The sequence below is a fragment of the Penaeus japonicus genome, unplaced genomic scaffold, assembly GCF_977035675.1.
Source record: "Penaeus japonicus unplaced genomic scaffold, GWHDUDI00000001_assembly GWHDUDI00000025, whole genome shotgun sequence".
NCBI classification, from domain to species: domain Eukaryota; kingdom Metazoa; phylum Arthropoda; class Malacostraca; order Decapoda; family Penaeidae; genus Penaeus; species Penaeus japonicus.
In genome coordinates this window covers 36,894,620-36,917,119 of record NW_028234427.1, presented here as the reverse complement: position 1 = coordinate 36,917,119, position 22,500 = coordinate 36,894,620, and the positions used below count along the sequence as shown (strand labels likewise).

The window sequence follows — 22,500 nt, the reverse complement described above, 5'->3', positions numbered from 1 at the left end:
GAGTGGGAGGGAGATAGAGATAGAAATAGAGATAGAAAGAGAGAGAATACAAATTTTCCCGTAACTGTTGTAATATTGGAGTTTAGTAGCTACCAAGGAGACGGAAGCACAGAGAAACTCGAAAGCTCATCGTGAAAAAATACAATAGGGAGCATATAAGAGGCTCATATCCATTCTTCCCCTCTTCCCCTTCCCTCTCCCCCTCTTCCCTTCCTTCTCCCTCGGTAATCTGGAACTTGAAAGCATGACACCTGACACTTCCTCTTGCCAAATCTTCACCGGAACTTTGGTGGTTCCCCTTGTATTATTAAAATCTTCTAGCTTGAATTGTAGCCTTTCTGGAAATCGAAAATTTTAGTTTTTTTTTCACTAAATTAATCTATCCCGTTAAGATATAACCCGCACTACAAATTTTATTCATTCTTTTCCTGGTTAATTTCACTAAGCTTTGGACTCGCTTATCGACTATCACTCCATATTCACACGGTACACCAAAATCACGCCCCTAGGGAAATGGAAAACAAACAAACAAACAAACTTAAACAATAAAAAAATATATATATAAACGAACGACACTCAAACTGCCTTAGCAAAAAAAAAATCCCAAATCCCACACACGGGACTAACGAACAGAGAAAGGGAATCCGAAACTAATTCGAACGACGGCCGTAAGATCTCAGAACAGATAATACAATTCAGGGGGTCATTCTCTGACTACTCGTCAAGGGCACAGCCTCAGAATTGGGCACTCCACCCTCCCCCTCCCCCTCCCCCTCCGCATGACGCCATGCAACCAACCAGGACCTGAATCATGCCCAGCCTCCTCGTTTACTTAGGGTTCATCCACTTCATCCACCGCCAATAAAGACTGGACGAAAACGGAGTTCACAAACCAGCCAGCATGTCGTCCTTTCACAGCCTCTCCCTCTCTCACTCGCTCTTTCCCTCTCCCTTTCCCTCTCTTTCCATCTCTCCTATCTCCTTCCTCCCTTTCTCTCCATCTCTCCTTTCTCCTTCCTCTCTCTCTCTCCTTCCCTATCTCTCTCTATTTCTCTCCTTCCCTCTCCCTCTTTATTTCTCCCCTCTCCCTCTCTCTTTCTCTCCTTCCCTCTCCCTCTCTCTTTCTCTCCTTCCCTCTCCCTCTCTCTCTCCCTCCGTCACTCTTTCCCTCTCTCCTTCACTTCATCCTTTTTTTCTTTCCCTTTCTCTTCCTCTCCCTCTCTCCTTTATTCCCTCCCTCCCTCCCTCCCTCCCTCCCTACCCCCTTGTGGTAGAAACATGGGTTATATTATCACTGCTAAAAAAAAGAAAAAAAAAGAAAGATATTGATAGTACAGCGATACTTCGAGTCTATAATGGGTATTTTACTTTCCTCTGAAGAAACATGTCTATCTTGCTGATAAGAAGATACAATTCCATTATCATAGGTATCTTAAATCATATAGATACAGGCCTATATCATCCTTTTTCTATCTATTTATCTATAATTTCTCTCTCTCTCTCTCTCGCTCTCTCTCTTTCTCTCTCTCTCTGTCTCTCTCCCTTTCCCCCTCCCCTCTCTCTCTCTCTCTCTCTCTCTCTCTCTCTCTGCGCTCGCTGCCCATAAGGAAATAACTACTGGTCCTACTCTCTCGTCATTTCTTCACAGTTTTTTTGTCGCCTTCATTATGCGTCCACATTCATAACTTTCCACCTCTCTCGCTCTCTCTCTTTCTCTCTCTACCCTCTGTCTCTCTCCCCTCTCCCCCCCCCTCTCTCACTCTGTCTCTCACATCTTCTCTCCCTCTCCCTCTCCCTCTCCCTCTCCTCCCCCCCCTCTCTTCTCTCCCAACAAAAGTCCCCAAGAACCCTCTCTTCATTCTCTCTCTCTTTCCCCTCACTCTCCTACCACCTTCCTCTCCTCCCCCCCCCCTCTCTCTCTCTCTCTCTCTCTCTCTCTCTCTCTATATATATATATATATATATATATATATATATATATATATATATATATATAAAGGTCTTTCTCCGTGTAATACTCCAGAAATGACTTGTTAAATTCCTTCGACCTTAACGATCGTGTAAAACTTCCGAGCTCGGAGGTGTGTAACCCCCCTCCCCCCTACCTCCCCCCTACCTCCCCCAGAGCTACCATAGAGAGGGTGGGGCGGGGGGGAGGGGAATATCCCTCTCTTTTCGAACTTTCTTGGTTCTTAAGTGTAGAAGGGTTAACGCAAGAAGTTATTCAGAAACTCTTGCATCTTGCTTGCCTGCTTGTCAAAAAAGAAAGCCCGTTATTCATTGAAAACTTCTTATTCTTAATCTCATCGATATGTATTAGCTATTGTCCTTGGAGCCTCATGCTCGCTACGGAGCGTAATCGGGTCGGAGAACGAAACGGGTCGGAACATGTTTTTTTTTTTCTTTTTTTTCTCTTCTTATTCTCTTCCTTCGTCTTTTTCTTATCGTTCACATGTCCTTTTTTCGACTTTTTTTTTCCACTATCACCTTCTCTTCCTCTTTTTCTCCTCTCCTAAATTCTCTTCCTCCTTCGCTGTCTTCTTTTCCTTCTCAACATGATAAAATTACATCAAGTTTCATCACTCCCTGATACTTTACTTGCAGCTGTCCCTCTCCCACTCCCTCTATCTCTATCTCTATCTCTCCCTTTCCCTTTCCCTCTCTCTCTCCCTCTCCCTTTCCCTCCCTCTCTCCCTCCCTCTCCCTTTCCCTCTCTCTCTCCCTCCCTCTCCCTTTCCCTCTCTTTCTCCCTCTCTCTCCCTCCCTCCCTCCCTCCCTCTCTTCCCTTCCCTCTCTCTCTCCCTACCTCTCCCTTTCCCTCTCTCTCTCTTTCCCTCTCCCTTTCCCTCTCTCTCTCCCTCTCTTTCTCCCTCCCTCTCCCTTTCCCTCTCTCTCTCCCTTTCTCTCTCTCTCTCCCTTTCTCTCTCTCTCTCCATTTCTCTCTCCCTCCCTCCCTCCCTCTCTTCCCTTCCCTCTCTCTCTCCCTATCTCTCCCTTTCCTTCTCTCTCCCTCTCCCTCTCTCTCTCTCTCTCTCTCTCTCTCTCTCTCTCTCTCTCTCTCTCTCTCTCTCTCTCTCTCTCTCTCTCTCTCTCCCTCCCCCTCTCCCTCTCAATCTACCCCTCTTCCTCTTCCTCTCCATCTACCCTTCTCCCTCTCCCTCCCTCTCTCTCCCCCTACCCTTCCTCCCTCCCTCTCCCTTTCCCTCCCTCTCCCCCTCCCCATCCCCCTCTCCCATCCCTCTCCCTCCCTCCCTCTCCCTCTTCCTCCCTCCCCCTCTCCATCCCTCCCTCTCCCCCTACCCTCCTTCCTCCACCCCAAACTCACCTGAATCCGTCTCTGCGCGTAAGTGGTCGAGACGGCAGCGTGCGCGTCGACCGGTCCGGCCTCGAAGCGCGGCGGCGAGCGGGGTCCCGTCCTGAAGGGGGCGGCCAGGTGCGACTGGTTCAGGAAGAACAGGAGAACCGAAGAACACGCGAGGAAGAGGAGCAAGGCCCGGCCAGGCTGCTTCCTGTGGGTAGGGAGAGAGGGGGTAGGGAGAGGGGGGAGGGGGGAGGGAAGGGGAGAGGGGAGGGGGGAGAAAGAGAGAAAAATGTGAATGGGTGATTGGTAAATTAGAGATACTAAGCATATTTTGCAAAAAAAAAAAAATAATAATAAAAAATAAAAAAAAAATATATATATATAGTTTGAATTAAGGGTCAATACTAAGAAGGTTAATATAAAAATGAGATGCAAAGAATACTATTTAAAGTATGTAAACGTGAATAGTAAATACAAAAATAATAGGAAAACAAATTGCAAATGGAATAGACGACTTATATGAAGTAGTACGTTATTGAAAAGACAACATGTTCTAGAGATAAACCGTAAGTAAGCCTTCTCACTGTTTCTAGAGTACGTGGGAAGTTACTAGGTTGTGTGTTATTTCTACTGTGACTACTGTTTGCAAGTGCTGAATACGTGAATATATTATGAATATATTTTCTACTTATCACAAAAGATGAATCTGATACTAACCCACAAAACTAAAGGTCCCAATGTTGCTAGAAGGTATAGAAATCTTACCAAAAACAACAATTTAATCATCTAACATAAATATTTGTCAGCGACGAATCCACAGATCCACAAGGCTTAGATCAGCTGTTAGCTTTAATTCATAGATTATATTTTCCCGATATTTTCCAAATTGTTTTTCACACAGTCAGCACAGCGACTGCAATATGCCTATCATTCACTGCAATGGAAGAAGTATTTATAAGACAAAATGATCAAACTTTGATCATCTAATCTCAGTGAATGTGCATTAACTACAATCACATTTTTGTGACCACGTGCGTAATTACGTGCAGTCTGATAACGTCCTACAGTGTTAGTACGTGGAAGTGCAATGCGGGTTGCAAATTACACAATAGAAAAAAAAAAAATACCTGGGCAACTCAGCTCTTCTCAAGATTTTCATCCCCGCTTCTAAAATCATCGTTGTTTCTTTTCAAAGGCAATTCATCGAAAAGTGATCCTTCTCTCCTTCCTTCCTTCCTTCCTTCCTTCCTTCCTCTCTTCCTTCCTTTATCAATATCGCCTCTCCTCTTTTGATCGCATGCAATCTCTCTCTCAGGGTTCTTAATTAATGAAAAATCTCTCTCGGGGGTTGTTCCTACAGACACGCTCTTCGCTTCTCTCAAAGGATACGCGAAAGAACTTTTCCTCGGGTGGTCCCTTAAGGCCCATCGGCGGTGCCTCCTTCTGCGCTCCTGTAGAAGCACGAAGCAAGTCAGAATAAGCGGCCTTGCACTTCTCCACTCGTGTTTCTGGGACTGACTGACTGACTGACTGACTACTGGACTGGACAACCCGTCATACCTTCTCCTCCTCATCTACCCCCCAACCCCACCCCACCCCACACCAACCCCACCCCCATCCCTATCCCCGCCCCAACCCCATCCCAACCCACCCTATCCCCCTCCCCACCCATCCCTATCCCCGCCCCACCCCAACCCATCCCCACCCTATCCCAACCCCGCCCCCACCCCATCCCACCCATCCCCACCCCACCCCACGTACCCCAGCACTGGCACTCTAGGCTAGACACACATGCGCTAGGAGTCTCCAACACTTGTGCTTGTTTACACATGTACAAACAAATGTATATTTTTTATTCGATTATATATTTTTCATTATGAATTTTCTGGTATATGATATCTGATGGCAAAGGCAAGTTATCAAGTTTTAAATAAATTCCCAGCATGGACGACTGTAGAAATATTGCCGTCTTGGCGATCACTTCTTATAACCTCAGGTTTTTTCGAATAGATTATTCAAATTGATACGAAGAACTATATCATTCTAATCAAGGTACGCGAATCATCCTTACTTGATTAGCCAACAACGAACAGGATACAAATAAACAAACAAATACCTAAACACAAGCCACATGAACACGCACACGGGAATCCACAAATGAAAAAAAAAAAATAAAAAAATAAAACAACCAAAATACATACACCTATAGATTACAAGTCAACTTTCTCTTGACCACAGCCTCGCGCAATGAACCGGTTCTCTCTACTTTCTTGCACCAGTTGCAGACAGGAATGCAACACTAACCAACTCTTGGATTTTCTCCTTTTAATTAAACGCTCATGTAACAAAACAGACACGCGTGTCATTACGCACAAGTGTACGTAAATCTAGCGGAAATGAGTAAGCAGTTTGATATATAGAGATATAGATGTAAATGTATATGAATATAAATATGAATATATATATTTATATATCATGTATATATATATATATATATATATATATATATATATATATATATATATATATACTTATATACCATATATATATATTATATATATATATATATATACATATATATATATATATTATATATATATATATATATATATATACTTATATATCATGTATACATTATATACATATATATATATATATATTATATACATATATATAATATATATATATATATATTATATATATTTATATATATATATATATATATATATAATATATATATATATATATTATATATATATATATATATATATATACTTATATATAATATATACATAATATACATATATACATATATATATATACATATAGATATATACTTACATATATATATATATATATATATATATATATATATATATATATATATATATATATAAAGACATATTAGAGAGAGAAGTTGAGAACCGAGATTCCCGAAAGAAGAAAAGAGGAAGAAGAAGTAAGAGGAAGAAACAGCAAGACTCTAAAAGGGATCCGTTTCTTCTCCGTTCGTCTTCCGGAGGTCGGGAAGGCCCGTCGTAGTGGGTGTGTGGTGGGGGTGGTGGTGGTGGTGGTGGGGGGGGGGGGCAGGCCAGGTCCTGTTTGTTTACCAAATTGTTCCATGAAGAAGCCCATTTGTTATAAATAATTATACAGTTTTACATAGTTTGCTACGTATGTAAGTAGAATAAAACATTTATTATATTTTTTTTACATACAGATACATGCACACATAAAATATACATGTTTTTTTTTTTTACATACCCACACACACATACACACACACATATGTATGTATATATATATATATATATATATATATATATATATATATATATATATATATATATATACATATATACACATATATACATATATATACATATATATATAAATATACATGTATATATGTATATTTATGTATAAATATATGTATATATATATGTATATATATGTGTATATATATACATATATATATATACATACACACACACACACACACACACACACATATATATATACACACACATATATACATATATATATATATATATTATATATATATATATATGTATATATATATATTATATATATATATATATATATATATATATATTATATATATATATACATTTTCTTTGCATTCCATGTGCATCCATACATCCAAGTATACATGGTGTATTCTTGGGATTCATTTCCTCCTTTACTTCCTCTTCTCTTCCTTCCTGAGCACATACCTGCTTGTGTGCAGGTGTCCCGTGGAAGGGAAGTTCGAACGAAGTTTTTAGTCATGTGGCCACTGAAGTGTTCGCCCTTAGTCGTCCTCTCGACGTATCATCAGGAAAGTGGTTATTGCTGCGCGGCCGAATTCCCGAGATTCCGCTCGATTCCCCAATTCCCCAATCGTGCAGAGTTCCCATGCAATCGTTTCGTGTGCAGGTAGTTCTGTTATCGGCATGGTTCCCCTTGGAGAATAACATATATATATATATATATATATATATATATATATATATATATATATATATATATATATATATACATGTAGCCGACGACGCGATTTTCAATATTCTCTGCATCGTTTTCGCTCGGAGGTTAGCGGGTATAGGTCGGGGATAGGATCGCCTTCTGTCCATTTTTTGTTTGGTTATCGGTTCGTCCCACCGCGTTGGGTCACCACGCTGGCATCATGCGGTGGCTGGCTTAAATATCCCAACATCCACTAAAGCCACGCTAACTAAGTTTTCCTCTCAGGCAGAACAGCTGAAGTTCAGGTTGGAGGAAAACCAAGAGCGATCTCAAAGTGGCATCCGGACATAGAATTAACCGATCTCCCGGATTCAAACCTCTTTAATTCGGCTGACAAATTCAAACACGGAGGTGTAAGAAAAGCCATACGATACTACTACTATTACAAATATCGGTTCGTCCAAGAGTAGATTCGGTTGGGGTGGGGTGGGGGTGGGGGGTGGAGGGGGGTTGTATTACTCTTGAGAAAGCTTCTTGGCCACCAACTATAATCCTCCTCAGCGTTGGAATGAAATGTTCTTAGGTGTTCATAGTTTGTGCCGTCCAGATAGATATTCGAGATATTCGATTCCCTGTTCGCTGTGCCAGAGTGTATATTTTGGTATTTATTAGTTCGATGTTATAGATGTTATGTAGCACTCTGATTGATGGCCGAGGGTTTAGCCATCTTGTACCCTTTTATATCCATAATAGAACCTGGTTTTTGAACGGCTACAAGAGACGGGTGGATACTCTGGTATTGGCCGGACTAGAGGTTCGTAAAATTTGAGTTTAAGTTCTTCAGGAAAACCCGAAAATCTTTTCCTTTTTCGCGTGGGTGCTCGCTGCCTGCTTACTTTGACCTTCCCTTAACGTGTGTTGAGATGCCTGTGCTTGTTATATTCCATGCCAAGGAGTTTCCCTTCCTTGGCGAAGTTAATATCTATGTTTTGGAGGTCGGGGTTTGGTTTCGTTCTTGGTGATGGGATTCAAACTGGTTCATTTCAGAAATGGCTCGGTCTGGGGCTAGTTTTACAAAGTGGTTGCGTGGGGAAGAATGGGAGACAATTTGAGTGTTGTCGTCAGCGTGTGTGTGTGTGTGTGTGTGTGTGTGTGTGTGTGTGTGTGTGTGTGTGTGTGTGTGTGTGTGTGTGTGTGTGTGTGTGTGTGTGTGTGTGTGTGTGTGTGTGTGTGTGTGTGTGTGTGTATACATATATACATTATTATATATTATATATGTGTGTGTGCGTGCGTGCGTGTGTGTGTGTGTGTTCGTGTATATGTTCGTGTATATGTTCGTGTATGTGTTCGTGTGTCTTTTGTGTTCGTGTGCGTTTGCGTTTGTGTGTCTGCGTGCAAGCGTTACGTTTAAAATCCCCCAATCGAAATCTGAACACCGCCGCATCACAGGAGGAAAGAAGGGACATGAACATGCACTCAAATGTGAACAACTTCTGAACTGAAGGACAACGATGATAATAGGAATGTCGCTCGTGTTGAAAGAGGAGACGGGAGAGAGGGGGAGGGGGAGGAGGGGGGAGGAGACGGGAGAGAGGGAAGAAGGGAGGGAGTGGGAGGAGGGGGAGGAGGAGACGGGAGAAAGTGGGAGGAGAGGGAGGAGGAGGAGGAGGAGAGGGAGGGGGGGAGGAGGAGGAGGAGGGAGGGGGGGAGGAGGAGGAGGAGGAGGAGGGGGAGGAGGAGGAGGAGGGAGGGGGAGGGGGAGGAGGAGGAGGAGGAGGAGGAGGAGGAGGAGGAGGAGGAGGAGGAGGAGGAGGAGGGGTAGGAGGAGGGGGAACAAGAGAGAGGGGTGGAAGGGGGGCAATAGAGGGGGAGAAAGGTGGCGCAGGAGAGGGAGAGGGGCAGGAGAGGGAGGGAGAAGGGAAGGGAGAGGAGGGGAGGGGCAGGAGAGGGAGGGAGAAGGGAAGGGAGAGGAGGGGAGGGACAGGAGAGGGAGGGGGAAGGGGGGACCCTAGAGGAGATAGGGGAATGAATGAGCAGAGAGGAGTGTGGTAGGCGGAAGAAAAGGGAAAAGGGAAAAGGGAAAAGGGAAGGAGGAAAAGAAGGGATGGGGAGAAAAAAGGGAAAGGCTGGAGATAAGAAGGAAGGAAAGGTAGAAGAGGGAAGAGACGTGTAGAAGGATGAGGGAGGTGGAGAAAGGGGAGGGAAGGAGAAGAGAAGGGAGGAGGGAGAGAGAGGGGGAGGGGAGGAGGTGAGAAGAGGGGGGAGGGAGAAGAGATGAGAAGGGGGAGAGATGAGGGCGAAGGAGGAGTGAGGGAGGGGAGAAAGGATGAGGGAGGTGGAGAGGAGTGAGCATGGGGTAGGGAGGGGAGAGAGAGGTGAGGGAAGGGGTAGGAGTGAAATGGGAGTGTGGAGAGGGATGAGCATGGGATGAGAGGGGATGAGAGGGGGAGAGGGGGGGATGGGATGAGGAAGGGGGATGAGAGGAGAGAAGGGAGAGGGATGGAAGGGAGGGGGAGAGGGGATGAGAGTGAGAGGGATTAGAAGGGAGAGGGGAGAGGGGAGGAGGGAGGGGGTGAGGGAAGGGGAGAGGGGATGAGGGAGGGGGAGAGGGGATGAGGGGATGAGGGAGGGAGAGGGGAGGAGGGGAACTGGAGAACCTTCAACATGACGGCAGCTCCTTGCTGAGGCTGAATACGGTGTGGTAACATGCTCGGGAATGTGGATAGAGAACAGGACAAAGAGGAGGAGGAGGAGGAGGAGGAGGAGGAGGAGGAAGAGGAGGAGAGGAGGAGGGAGCAGGAGAGGAGGAGGGAGGAGGGAGGAGAGTACAGAGTAGTAGAGGGAGGGAAGGGAGGAGGAGAGGAGAAGGAGAGGGAGGAAGGATGGGGCGGGGAGGAGGAGGAGGAGGGAGGAGGAGGAGAGGAGGCGGAGGAGCAGGAGGAGAGGGAGGAGGGATAGGAGGAGAGGAGGGAGAGGATGAGAGTAGAGAGCGAGGAGGAGGGAGGAGGAGAGGAGGAGGGAGGAAGAGGAGAGGAGAAGGAGGAGTAGGAGAGGGAGGATGGAGGGGGGAGGAGGAGGAGGAGGAGGAGGAGGAGGAAAAGGAAAAGGAGAGGGAGAAAGAGAAATGACAAGAAAGGTAAAGATGAAAGCAAGGGCAGGTGCGGGAGAAAGAAGAAGAACAACAATGAGAAGAAGGAGGAGGAGCAGGAAGAAGAGTAAAAGAAGGAAAAGAGCAAGCAAATAAATAAAGTTAAAGAAAAGGGGGAAAAAATAACAAAATATGAAAAATAGCGAGTGATAATCAGCATACAGGACAGTACAGCCCATAGAGACAGACTAGCCAGTACACAGACCTAAAGCAGACAAAGCATAAACAGAAGACAAGCCTCCCCTCTCTCCCCCTCCCCACCCACCCCGCTTTCCCCTCCTATAATGCAACGCTCGCACGAGATCGCCTCCGCCCTGTGCAACGGGAAGACGCGCCCAGCATGAATGGGTGTGGGGGGGGGGGACGAAGGAGGGGGGACGGGGGAGGGGGAAGTAAGGATGGCGGAGGATTGGGAGAGGTAAGGAGGGAGGGAGGGGCGAGGATGGGGATTGGGGGAGGGAAGGAGGGAGGGGGGAGGATGGGGAAGGAGGGAGGGAAGGATGGGGAGGGATGGGGATGGGAGAGGGAAGGAAGGAGGGAGGGGGGAGGATGGGGAGGGGGATGGGAGAGGGAAGGAGGGGGAGGGGGAGGGGGATGAGAGAGGGAAGGAGGGGGGAGGGGGATGAGAGAGGGAAGGAGGGAGGGATGGGGAACGGGAGAGGGAAGGAAGGAGGGATGGTGGTGAGAGAGAGAAGGAAGGAAAGCTGGGGGATGAGAGAGAGAATGAGGGAAGGGGGGCAGGTAGGAGGGAGAATAAAATAATGTAGATCCATCATCCCACAAAGACTACCACCAATAAAATAATGCGGATATGTATTGGCCAATTGTCCGACACGAATATAATGGTGTATGTTGATCCCAATCGCTGGTGAAGTTAATCTCCGTTGAACTTCAGTTTATTGAAGTTTCATTCGACGTCGAGTCTGGGTAGCCTGGTCTTCGTTTTGAATCATTTTATATTGGAAAACGCGAAATAAATTGAATGGACACGTGATAGTAACCTGATGAAGAAGGCACAAGAGAATTATAATAATTACAATAGGAAAAAAAAGTCATTTGAAGCAGATAGACTAGTTGAGCATTCTTGAAAGATGCTGATCATTTGAATATCGACATTAATAATTGTTATACATACATACATTGATTAAAAACACTTGCTGACGAGCAATTTGAGTCTAATAAACAAGACATTATCATACGCATGGATATAAGAATAACAACATGGAAAACATTCGCTATCAGTAAGAGAGAGAGGGAAAGAGAGAGAGAGAGAGAGAGAGAGAGAGAGAGAGAGGAGCAATGCTGGAGAGGAGATGGATCGGAGAGACGCGAGCAGAGAAAATGGTACAGGTAATACAAAGAGCGAGGGAGAAAGGGTGGGGGGAAGTTGGGAGGGAGGGAGGTAGGGAGGGAAGAAAAAATAAAGGAGGGAGGAGGAAGAAAGAGGAAGGAGGGAGGAGGAAGAAAGAGGAAGGAGGGAGGGGGGATGGAAGAGGAAGAAGAAGGGGGATGAGAGAGGAGGACGGAGGGGGGGTGGAAGAGGGAGAAGAAAGGGGTAAGATCCACGCCAGTCTGCGGAGGGATGGCGCTGTATCGGAGCTGGCTGTATGGGGGCGGTAGAGGAAGGGAGGGCTAGGGAGAGGAGCCGTTCCGACGAGGCACCCGGGTATCGTGTGGGGGAGGAGAAAGACTTAGGAATGGGAGAGGGAGAGGGAGAGGGAGAGGGAGGCAAGGCGGGAGTAAGAGTAGAAGTGGGAGGGTGGGAGAGGGGAGGAGGGGGAAGAGGGAGATAAAAAGAGAGGGCGGATGATAGACAGCTAGAGATAGATTATAAATAGAAAGAGAGAAAGAGAGACAGAGAGAGAGGGAGAGAGAGAGAGAGAGAGAGAGAGAGAGAGAGAGAGAGAGAGAGAGAGAGAGAGAGAGAGAGAGAGAGAGAAAGAGAAAGAGAAAAAGAGAGAAAGTGAAAAAGAGAGAGAGAGAGAAAGAGAAAGAAAGAAAGAAAGAGAGAAAATCTATCACAAAAAAATACACCCACCTCTACATCACCAACGAACCCCACACTCGCCCCACTCACACACACTTCCAAACGTCTAACCTCAACACCAACCCCCCCACCCCCACCCCCACCCCTCAATCAACCCATTATTAACCCATCCACACATCCATCAACCTATCCAACTATCCGCCCACCCATGGGACCCAAGGACACGTTTCCTCTTATCGCACTGCATACATTTGAATAGCCGCATCCGAGCCAAGCAAGAAGGGGACATGTGAAAGCCAAAAAAAAGGAGTTAGTGTTGAGTCTGTGTGAGGTGGTAAGGTGGTGGGGGGTGGGAGGGGGGTGGAGTGAGGGGGTGGCAAGGGGTGTTTATTGGGTAGTGTTCGGGAAATCCTTGGTGTGAAGTTGAAAGCTATCTCATGACTGAGTCGTGGAGTGAATGACTTTCTTGGCAGAAAGAAGAGAAACGAGTGAGAGTAGGCAATGATTGGGAAGGGGGCTTTTGATTAGCGATTTATTATATATTTTTTTTTTCCTTCTTTATTTCTTTTATTATTATTATTGTTGTTGTTGTTATTATCATTTTCTGTAATGGTGTATGTGGGTTTATCTTTTTTTTTTTTTCTTCTCTTTTTTTTTCTTTCTCTCCCTGTGTGTGGCCCCCTCCGGAGGGAGTGGGATCATTATGTGGGGGTGAATTGTGCCCATGGGGCATCCCCTCACGCCGCAGCAGTTGTGGGAGGGAAAAGTGGGGAGCCATGTTGGTGGAGGGGGGAAGCGGTTTCCGAAAAAAATTTTTATGTTTTTTTTATTTCTTCTTCTCGTTACCCTGAGGAGGTTTTCATACATTCTCAAAATAGTCACATGTTCATTCCCTTTCACTCCATTAGGGGTGAACTCGGCGCGCTGGTTTGTCTTGTGTTTTTTTGGTAATTTCTGCATCTCGGCGTTTTGGCTTCCTTTTTTTTTTTCCTTGCATATTGGCATCTGCCCATCTTTCGCTCTCCCGGGCGCTCGCTCCTCTCTCTGGCCTTTGTGCTGGTGCGCTGTCGGTGAGCTCGCGTCTCTCTCTCTTTCGACTCATTTTTCACTCACCTTCCTCACTCACCCACTCACTCACACACACACACACACACACACACACACACACACACATATATATATATATATATATATATATATATATATATATATATATATATATATATATATATATACGACATGCAGACCTACTAAGTGAACTAGAGGCCACTGCGACCAACACGCTGTTTTGCGAAAAGTATTCATTCACCCCCCGCCCTGCCGCCGCCCCCCCTTCCCTCCCATACTAGTACCTATAACCGTATGTTAGGGACGTGTTTTTATAAGTGAAAGTATTGCAGCTCTCTCTGCCGGGCAACTTGAATGAGTAGTGCCATGTTGAAGAAAAATTGAAATGCATTACAACTCTCTATATATATTTTGCAATGTTATTTTTGTTACCGAATTTAATTATAGAAAAACGTATCTAAACGTGTGTATATGTATTCTGAATATAAATATATCTAAATATGTATATATATATATATATATATATATTCATATAATTAAATAAACTTTTCCACATTTTCTGCCTCTTGCAGTCTTTTGCAAGTAGGTTCTGTCACCAAGAACTGATTTTTTGTGCCAGTCTTTAGTAACAATTCTACTAACAAAGCATAGAAACAAAACACACCAATCGAAACAATAGAACGACGACCTGAAACAAAAAAAGACAAAGAATAAAAAAAACACAAAAAACGAAAAAACAAAAACAAAGAATCAAAACAAAAACACACAAAAAAAAATGAAAAAAATACAAAGAATAAACGAGAAATAAAAACGTACACGAAGCGAACGGCGTTAACAACGGTTCGCACGCGTCGCTCTGAACGAAGAAAATGAAGTCGAGCTCAATTAACTGCGATAATTACGACGATCTTAAACTCCCAGACGACAATTTCGACTTTTTTCGCCCTCTAATTGTGGTAAAGTATAACACCACATCTCTATGCGTGTTCTGTAAGCGCGGAAAGGATGTGTCTAGAATATATTTTAATTTCCAGTCACTGATGACGTAAAGTAATTCCCTTCTTAAGAAAATTTCTCGGAAGAAGAAAACCTCACATCACCTCGCCCATGTCATACTTAATTAAGTTCCTTGTTTGAATCCACGAGTCACGGACAAGCTCCCAATCCGATCGGCGAATCAGCGACTTCCAACGAACGTGAGACAAGTGCACGAATCCGTCTTTCCTCAGCGTGCAAAAACGGACATAAATAATATAATATAAAAATATATAATAAAAATCTTAAAAAATTTTAAATTTTAATTAAATATAAATAAAATTATTTTTAACATCATAAAAAAACTGTAAAAAAAACTGCAAAAAAAACTCAAAAAAACTCAAAAAAACTCATTTCATTTCAAAAGCATTTCCCTGCTGTGGAAACGAGCTCCGGATAAGCCGAGGCTTCGAACTCTCGCTTCGCCCAAGGGCTGAGTCGAGGCGTGACGTCATCACTCGATCAGATGTGACGTCATCACTCGATCAGATCAGCTGCTGCTCGTCTTCCCTTCAGCGTGACATCAGCGGGTGAGGTTTGGTGTGAGTTTTTATGTGTGGGGGGGGGGGCACTCACACAATACTTAAGCGGTCGGCGGCGCGAATCATTTCCTTCCGATGAGGTCACAAACGTTTTTAGAAGATAGAAGAGGCAACTTCCTGTAGTGTGGATAAGGAAGGGTGGGGGGGGGCGGGGGGGCGGGGTTCTTTTTGTTCTGTGGGGGATCGGAGGGGGAGAGAGCCAGAGAGGGAGGAGAGACGAGAACGAATAGTATGAACGTTTGTTTGCACGTCTTTGTCTCTCTCTCTCTGTCTCTCTCTCTCTCTCTCTCTCTCTCTCTATCTCTCTATCTCTATCTCTCTTTCTGACTCTCACCCTCTCCCTCTCCCTCCCTCCTCTTCCATCCTCGCTCTCCCTCCTGGGCTCCCCCCCCCTCTCGTCGTTTTCTCTCCCACCTCACTCTCAACGCCTCGACTCCCCACCTTCTAACCTCTTCCTCTCCACTCCCTCTCCTACTTCTCCTCTATCCCTCTCCCCCCACTTCCCACACAACCCTCCTTCCGCCCCCCAATCACTCCCCTCATCCCTCCTCTCCTCCTCCTCTCCCTCCCCCTCCCCTCTTCCCTCCGCCTTCTTCTTCCTTCCCCCCACCCTCCTTCTCGTTCCCTCTTCGTATTCCCTCCCCTGCCCTCTCCCTCCTCCCTTCTTTCCTCTCCCACTCCTCCCCTCGCCTTCCCTCTATCCCTACTCATATCCTTCCTCTCCTCTCACCTCCTCCCTCCCTCCACCGCTTTTCCGCCCTCTCTCACCTACTTCCCTCTTCCTCGCGATAACCCACCCTCTCCCTCCTCGCTTCTCCCTCCTCGTCATCCCTCTTCTCATCCCCTCCCTCCCTTCCTCTCTCTCTCCCTCACCCTCACCCTCTCCCTCTCTCTCTCACTCATTCACTCTCACTCTCTCACTCACTCACTCTCTCACTCCCTCTCTCTCTTACCCTCACCCTCTCCCTCTCCCCCCCCTCCCCCCCCCACACACACGGCAACGATGCGAGCGTCGGCGTGCGAGCGAGCGACCCCTGGCTGCCGGGTCAGTGAACACATTCCTCTTACATCATTCCAGCTTCTTGTTCGGTGCTCTAACCTAATGGATCTCTCTTTGCAGTTCTTGTGTCTGTTTTTAAGAGTTTTTTTTCTTTGTTGTTGTAAGAGGGGGGGTGGAGGTGGGGGTGGAGGGTAGAAGGGAGGAAGGGAGGTGGGGAGGATGGAAGGAGGGAAGGAGGGGAGGAGGGGAGGAGCGGAGGAGGGGAGGTGGGAAGGAGGGGAGGTGGGGAGGTAGGAAGGAGGGAAGGAGGGGAGGTGGGGAGGAGGGAAGGAAGGGGAGGAGGGGGAGGAGAGAAAGAGAGAGAGGTTAGGGGTGGGAGGAAGGATGGAGAGGGAGGAGACATAAGGAGAATGTGGGAAGTAAGTGAGGGACGGAGTAGGAGGGGAGGGGGTGTAAAGGGGAGAATGGGAAAAGAAGCTAACTGTGAAGGAGGAGGAAGAGGAAGAGGAGGAGGTGGAGAAGGAGGAGGAGGAGGAGGAGGAGGAGGAGGAGTTGGAGGAGGAGGAGGAGGAGGAGGAGAAGGAAGAAAAGGAAGAAAAGGAAGAAGAGGAGGAGGTGGAGGTGGAGAAGGAGGAGAAGGAAGAGAAGGAGCAGAAAAAGAAGGAGAAGAGGAAACGAAGGAGAAAAGAAGGGGACCAACAACAAGTAGAAGAAGAAAAAGAAGAGGGAGAACGAAGGAAGATGGAGAGGAGAGGAGAGGAGAGAGAGAGAAAAGGAACCACACGAGAAAAGAGCGAAGGAGGAAGACAGTCAAAATAGAGATAGAAGGAAACGCCACACATTCGCCATCCATATGCATGAGGAGAAATACTATATATCAACTAGGCTCTATGCAAATCAGGTGTTCCGACAATAGGAAAATAACAGAGATGCCAGTCATTGTTCCCCAGACACTTTCCTTCGTCTCTCCCTGTCTTTACTACAGTCTCTCTGTTCTTCTTTTTCTTTCCCTCCCCCTCTTTCTTTCTTTCTCTTTCTCTCTCTCTCTCTCTCTCTCTCTCTCTCTCTCTCTCTCTCTCTCTCTCTCTCTCTCTCTCTCTTTTCTCAATCTCTCCCTCTTTCTCTCTCTCTCTCTCTTCTCTCTCTTCTCCTCTCTTCTCTCACTCTCTTTTCTCTTCTCTCTCTCTCTTATCTCTTCTCTCTCTCTATCTTTCCTCTCTCTCTATCTTTCTCTCTCTCTATCTTTCTCCACACTCTCTCTCTCTCTCTCTCTCTCTCTCTCTCTCTCTCTATCTCTCTCTATCTTTCTTTCTCTCTCTTTGTTTCTCTCTCTCTTCTCTCTTCTCCCCCCCCTCTCTCTCTCTCTCTCTCTCTCTCTCTCTGTCTCTCTCTCTCTACCATCCCCCCCTTCTCTCTCTATCTCTCTCTCTATCTCTCTATATCTCTCACTCTTTCTATCTTCTCTCTCTCTCTCTCTCTCTCTCTCGCTCTCTCTCTCTCTCTCTCTACCCTCTCTAGTTATCTTCCTTCTAATCTGCATCTTCTCTTTCCATCTCTCCCTCAAACGCCCCTTCTTCTTCCCCACTCTTTCCCCCCATATTCGTAACAAAAAAAAAATAGATAAAAACGGAGAGAAAACCAAAAAAAACAAAAATCGACCTCCGGGCACCGACACGGCCACACACCAAAGCCCAAGAGCAAGACTTTTATTGCGAAATAAGGTACGAAATAATGCATGCGGGTTTCGTTGAGGAGCGGCGGCGAGGCGAGCGAGGAGACGAGCGAAGAGGGGCGGCGAGACCATGACTCCCTCCCTGTACTTCGAGAGGTTGTAGGATCCTCGGCGCACGCGAGGCCACGTCCCTCTCCTTCACCTCCCTTCCTCCTCTCCTTCACCTCCCTTCCTCCTCCCCTTCACCTCCCTTCCTCCTCTCCTTCACCTCCCTTCCTCCTCCTCTCATTCACCTCCCTTCCTCCTCTCCTTCACCTCCCTTCATCCTCTCCTTCACCTCCCTCCCTCCTCTCCTTCACCTCCCTTCCTCCTCTCCTTCACCTCCCTTCCTCCTCTCCTTTCCCAAGGTTGCAAGCTCTCGTCTCCTTGTTTCCCAGACGCCGTTTCGGGTCAATCCGGAGTCCTTTTGGGTTCTTCTGAGACTACTTACTAAGCCACAGGGTTAGAGTTATTTGACAGGTTGTTTCGAAGGAGAGGGAAAGGGAAGGCAAGGGGGACAAAGAAAAAGAAGGAAGGGGACACGAGAAAAAGGAGACGAGAGAGAGAGATGAGAGGAGGAGAGAGAAGAGATGGAGAGAGAGAGACCGGAGGAGAGGAGGAGAGAGAGGAGGGAAGAGAGAGAGAGAGAGTGAGACGAGAGGGAGGTGGCTGAGGAGAGAAGGACGCGATGGGACGGAGGCCGGGCGAGCACCGCGGTATAGTGAGGAGCTAAGGAGGAAGCGAGGGGGAGATGTGACGTGGCCGTGAGACCGGAGGAGGAGGGACAGGGAGCCGATGGGGGTGGGGAAGAGAGGGGGAGAAGAGCGGAGACGGAGACAGAGAGTGAGGGTGGGGGGATTGCAGGCGAGGAGGAGGAGGAGGGGGAGGTGGAGGGGAGGAAGACTGAAGGAGAGGAGAGGAGAGAGGATGACGTGGGTCGAGGAGAGAGGGACGGGGGGAGGTGGTTGAAAGGAGGAGACGAGGCGAGAGGAGAACTGGAAGGGGAGAGGGAGAGGGGAGGGAGAGAAAGAGGGAGGAGAGAGGACAGAGGGGGGAGAGAGGAAAAAGGGAGAAGAGAGAGAGAGAGAGAGAGAGAGAGAGAGAGAGAGAGAGAGAGATACTGTACTGGTAGTCTGCCATTCCACAGATTTATACAATCACAATAGAAAAAAAAGAAAAAAAAATCACCCAGCACTCTTAAAACAAAACACACACGGCCCAGGTCTAGCTAAAAGGTGCCCGAACGGACCGCAATGTAAATACATAATGGCAGACGACGACCTTGCAGGGTATGAACGACGACCCCCCCTCCCCTCCCTTCCCCCCCTCCCCTCCCTTTCATCCACTCGTCCCCTTCAAACACACACACACACACACACACACACACACACTGACACACATGTACACACACCCACACACACCCACCTACTCACCCACACCCACACACACACCCCCCCCCCCCCCCACTCCCCCCCCCCCCCCCCCCCCCCTTACTCCCCCTCCCCCCCCTACTCACCCACACCCACACACACACCCACCCCCACCCACCCTACCCACACACACACCCACACACCCACCCACCCCTACACACACACACACCCACACACACCCCCACCGCCCCCCCCCCCCACACCCCCCCCCCCCACACACACGCACACACACGCCCCCCCCCCCCACACACACACACGCAGTGAAATCATCCATATTTTCAACCGACGGTGGTGTGTATTGCGTTCCGGAAGACTAGGTCTCCTCTCCTGTGTTCGTGTCTTTCTTATTTGAATTGGGAAAGGAGGAGGAAGAGCAAAGAAAATGGGGGAGATGAGAGGAGAAGGAGGAGGAGGAGGAGGAGGAGGAGGAGGAGGAGGAAATGATGCTAGGATGGTGGGTGATAGGGAGGATGGGAATAATAAGAGGAGAGAAAGGGGGGAGAGGAGGAGGAAGCAAAAGAGATCTGGTAAGAGGTTTTAGTTGGGGAGATGCAGAAGGCAGAGGAATGAGGGAGAGGAAGAGGGAGAGAGGGAGAGGGAGAGGGAGAGAGGGAGAGGGTAAGGGAGAGAGGGGAGAGAGAGAAAGAGAGAGAGAGAGAGAGAAAGAGAGAGAGAGAGAGAGAGAGAGAGAGAGAGAGAGAGAAAGGTAGAAGAAGAGGAGGAGCGAGGAGTAGGGGGGGAGGGGAGGGGGAGACGCGCGATGGGGGAGGAGAGAGAGGGAGGCAAAGAGAGGAGAGAGAGAGAGAGATGGAGCGGAGAGAGGATGAGAGAGAGACGAGAGAGAGAGAGAGAGTGAGAGAAGAGAGAGAGAGCTGAGAGAGAGAGGAGAGGCAAGAGAGGAGAGGAGAGAGAGAGGAAAGAGAGAGAGAGAGAGAAAGATCAAGGAGAGGACGGGTAAAGAGAGAGATGAGAGAGTAAAGAGAGGGAGAGAGCGAGAGGGGACGCTGCGTCGAGAGGAGAGAGAGAAAGAGAAGGAGAGAGAGAGAGAGAGAACGAGAGAGAGAGAGAAGCAGAGAGAGATTGAGAGAGAGAAAGAGGAGGTTAGAGAGAGGAGATGATTAGAGAGAGAGCGAGGAGGAGAGAGAGCGAGTGAGAGAGAGAGGAGAGAGGAAGAGAAAAGAGGAGATGACGGGTGGATGAGGGAAAGGAGAGTGAAAGATGACAGATGGGGAGAGGGAGGGGAGCAAGGGGAGAGAGCGGGAGGCTGGGGATGGGGGGGGGGGAGAGGAGAGAGAGGAGAGAGAGAGGGGCGGGAGAGAGGGAAGAGGAGAAAGAGAGGAAAGGAAGATGAGCTGATGAGATGGGAGCGAGTAAGGAGAGGAGCGAGAGAGGGAGGAGGAGGAGAGAAGGGGGAGGAAGCAAGAGAGCAGGAGGGAGGAGAGAGGGAGGAGAAGGGAGGACTGAGAGAGGGCGAGGGGTGAGGAAGAGAGAGAGATAGGGAAAAGAGAGAAGAGGAGAGAGAGCAGAGCACGCCAGAGAGAGAGAGGAGAGAGAGTGAGAGAGAGAGAGAGAGAAAGATGAGGATAGTAGAGAGAGAACGAGGAGGTGAGAAGATGAGAGAGGGAGAAGAGGGAGGAGGGGGGAATAGAAAGGGGAGGGGAAGAGGGGGAGGGAAGGGGGGGAAGAGGGAGAGAGAGGAAGGGGGGGGATGGGGAAAGAGGAGGGGATAGAGAGAGAAGAGAGAGAGGAGAGAGAGAGAAAGAGAGAGAGAGGGGAGAGAGAGGCTATTATCATCGATGTATGCTATATGAGCGGGAGTAGAGATAATAGAGAGGAGATAGATATAGAGAAAGAGAGAGAATGATGAAGGAGTAGAGAGGGAACGAAGAGAGAGAGAGAGAGAGAGAGAGAGAAAGGAGAGAGAGAGAGAGAGAGAGGAGAGAGAGAGGAGAAAGAAGAGGAGATGATGAGAGAGAGAGAGAGAGAGGAGAGAGAGGAGTGAGAGGAGAGAAGATGGAGAGAGAGGAGAGAGAGAGAGAAGAGAGTGAGAGAGAGAGAGAGAGGAGAGCGAGTTAGAGAGAGTATGGATAGAAGGGGAGTATATTGTAGAGACTATAGATGAGAGACAGAGTCGCTATAAGAGATAGATAGCGAGGAGATAAAGAGAGAGCGAGAGGTGAGAGAGAGGGAGATATAGAGAATGAGAAAGAATGAGAGAGAGATAGAGTATAGAGGTAAAAGAAGAGTGAGAGAGAGAGAAAGAGAACTGGAGAGAGAGAGAGAGGAGGAAGAGAGAGAAGAGAGGAGAGAGGAATGTGAAGAGGAGAGAGTGAGAGAGAGAGGAGGAGAGAGAGAGAGAGAGAGAGAGAGAGAGATGAGAGAAGAGAGAGGGAGAGAGGGAGGAGAGAGAGAAAGAGAGAGGAGAGAGAGAGAGGGATGGAGGAGCGACGGAGAGAGGGAGAAAATCGACAGGGGAGGGGAGGAAAGAAGAAGTGTAAAGAATGAGAGTGAGAGAGAGAGAGAGAAGAGGAGAGAGAGAGAGAGAAGAGGAGAGAGAGAAGAGGGGAGAGAGAGAGAGAGAGAGAAGAGAGAAAGAGAGGAAGGAAAGAGGAGAGAGAGAGGAAAGACAGGAAGGAGAGAGGAGAGAAGGGAGAGAGAGGAGAGGGGGGAGAGGAGAGAGAGCGAGGAGAGAAGAGAGAGAGAGAGAGAGAGGGAGAGAGAGAGAGAGAGAGAGTGGGAAAAAATAGGAAAGAAGCGAGTAGGAAAGGAGATCGTCGAGGAGAGAGAGAGAGGAGAGGACGCCGAGAGAGGAGAGAGGGGAAAGAGAGAGAGAGAGAGAAAGAGGGAGAGAGGAGAGAGAGAGAGAAAGTGGAGGAGAGAGAGAGAGGGGGGGGAATGTGAGGGAGTGGAGAGAGAGAGGGGAGAGAGAGAGGAGAGAGAGAGAGAGAAAGAAAGAGAGTTAATCAACAAGGCCATTTAAAAGTAACACGAAAAAAAAATACAAGTCGATGAAAACAAACCCGAATGAGCGAGTAAGGGAGAGAGCCGCACGCCCCCCCCCTCCCACAATCCAGCCCCAACCGCCCGCCACCCCCCAAGGTACGCCAACCAAAAGTGCTCTCCTCCGCAATCCCCCCCCCTACGCCCCCCCCACTACGGTGCGCCTGCAATATCCCCTCTCCTCCCTTACGTATGATACGCCCACCTTATGGTGCGCCCCCGTCCCCCCCTCCCCCACCTCAAGGTACGCCCGGAGGAGGAACGGGGGCGCACACACCACGCCCATACTCACCTTCACCATCGCTGGCA

The 22,500-nt window shown here is 47.7% G+C and overlaps 1 protein-coding gene across 2 annotated transcripts in view; it reads right to left on the bottom strand.

The window, feature by feature from the left end:
* Window positions 1-22,500, bottom strand: part of LOC122258491 (carbohydrate sulfotransferase 5) — a 56,518-nt gene that overhangs the window by 11,537 nt on the left and 22,481 nt on the right. The window contains exons 2-3 of one of the 2 annotated variants that reach the window (XM_086551663.1): window positions 4,429-4,752; window positions 3,326-3,509 (exon numbers count right to left, since the gene is read on the bottom strand). In XM_086551663.1, the coding sequence (XP_086407789.1) occupies window positions 3,326-3,509; window positions 4,429-4,478 (234 nt within the window). In that variant the 5' untranslated portion in view covers window positions 4,479-4,752. The remainder of the gene's footprint in view (window positions 1-3,325; window positions 3,510-4,428; window positions 4,753-22,500) is intronic. The other variant, XM_086551664.1, reaches the window with a different exon arrangement.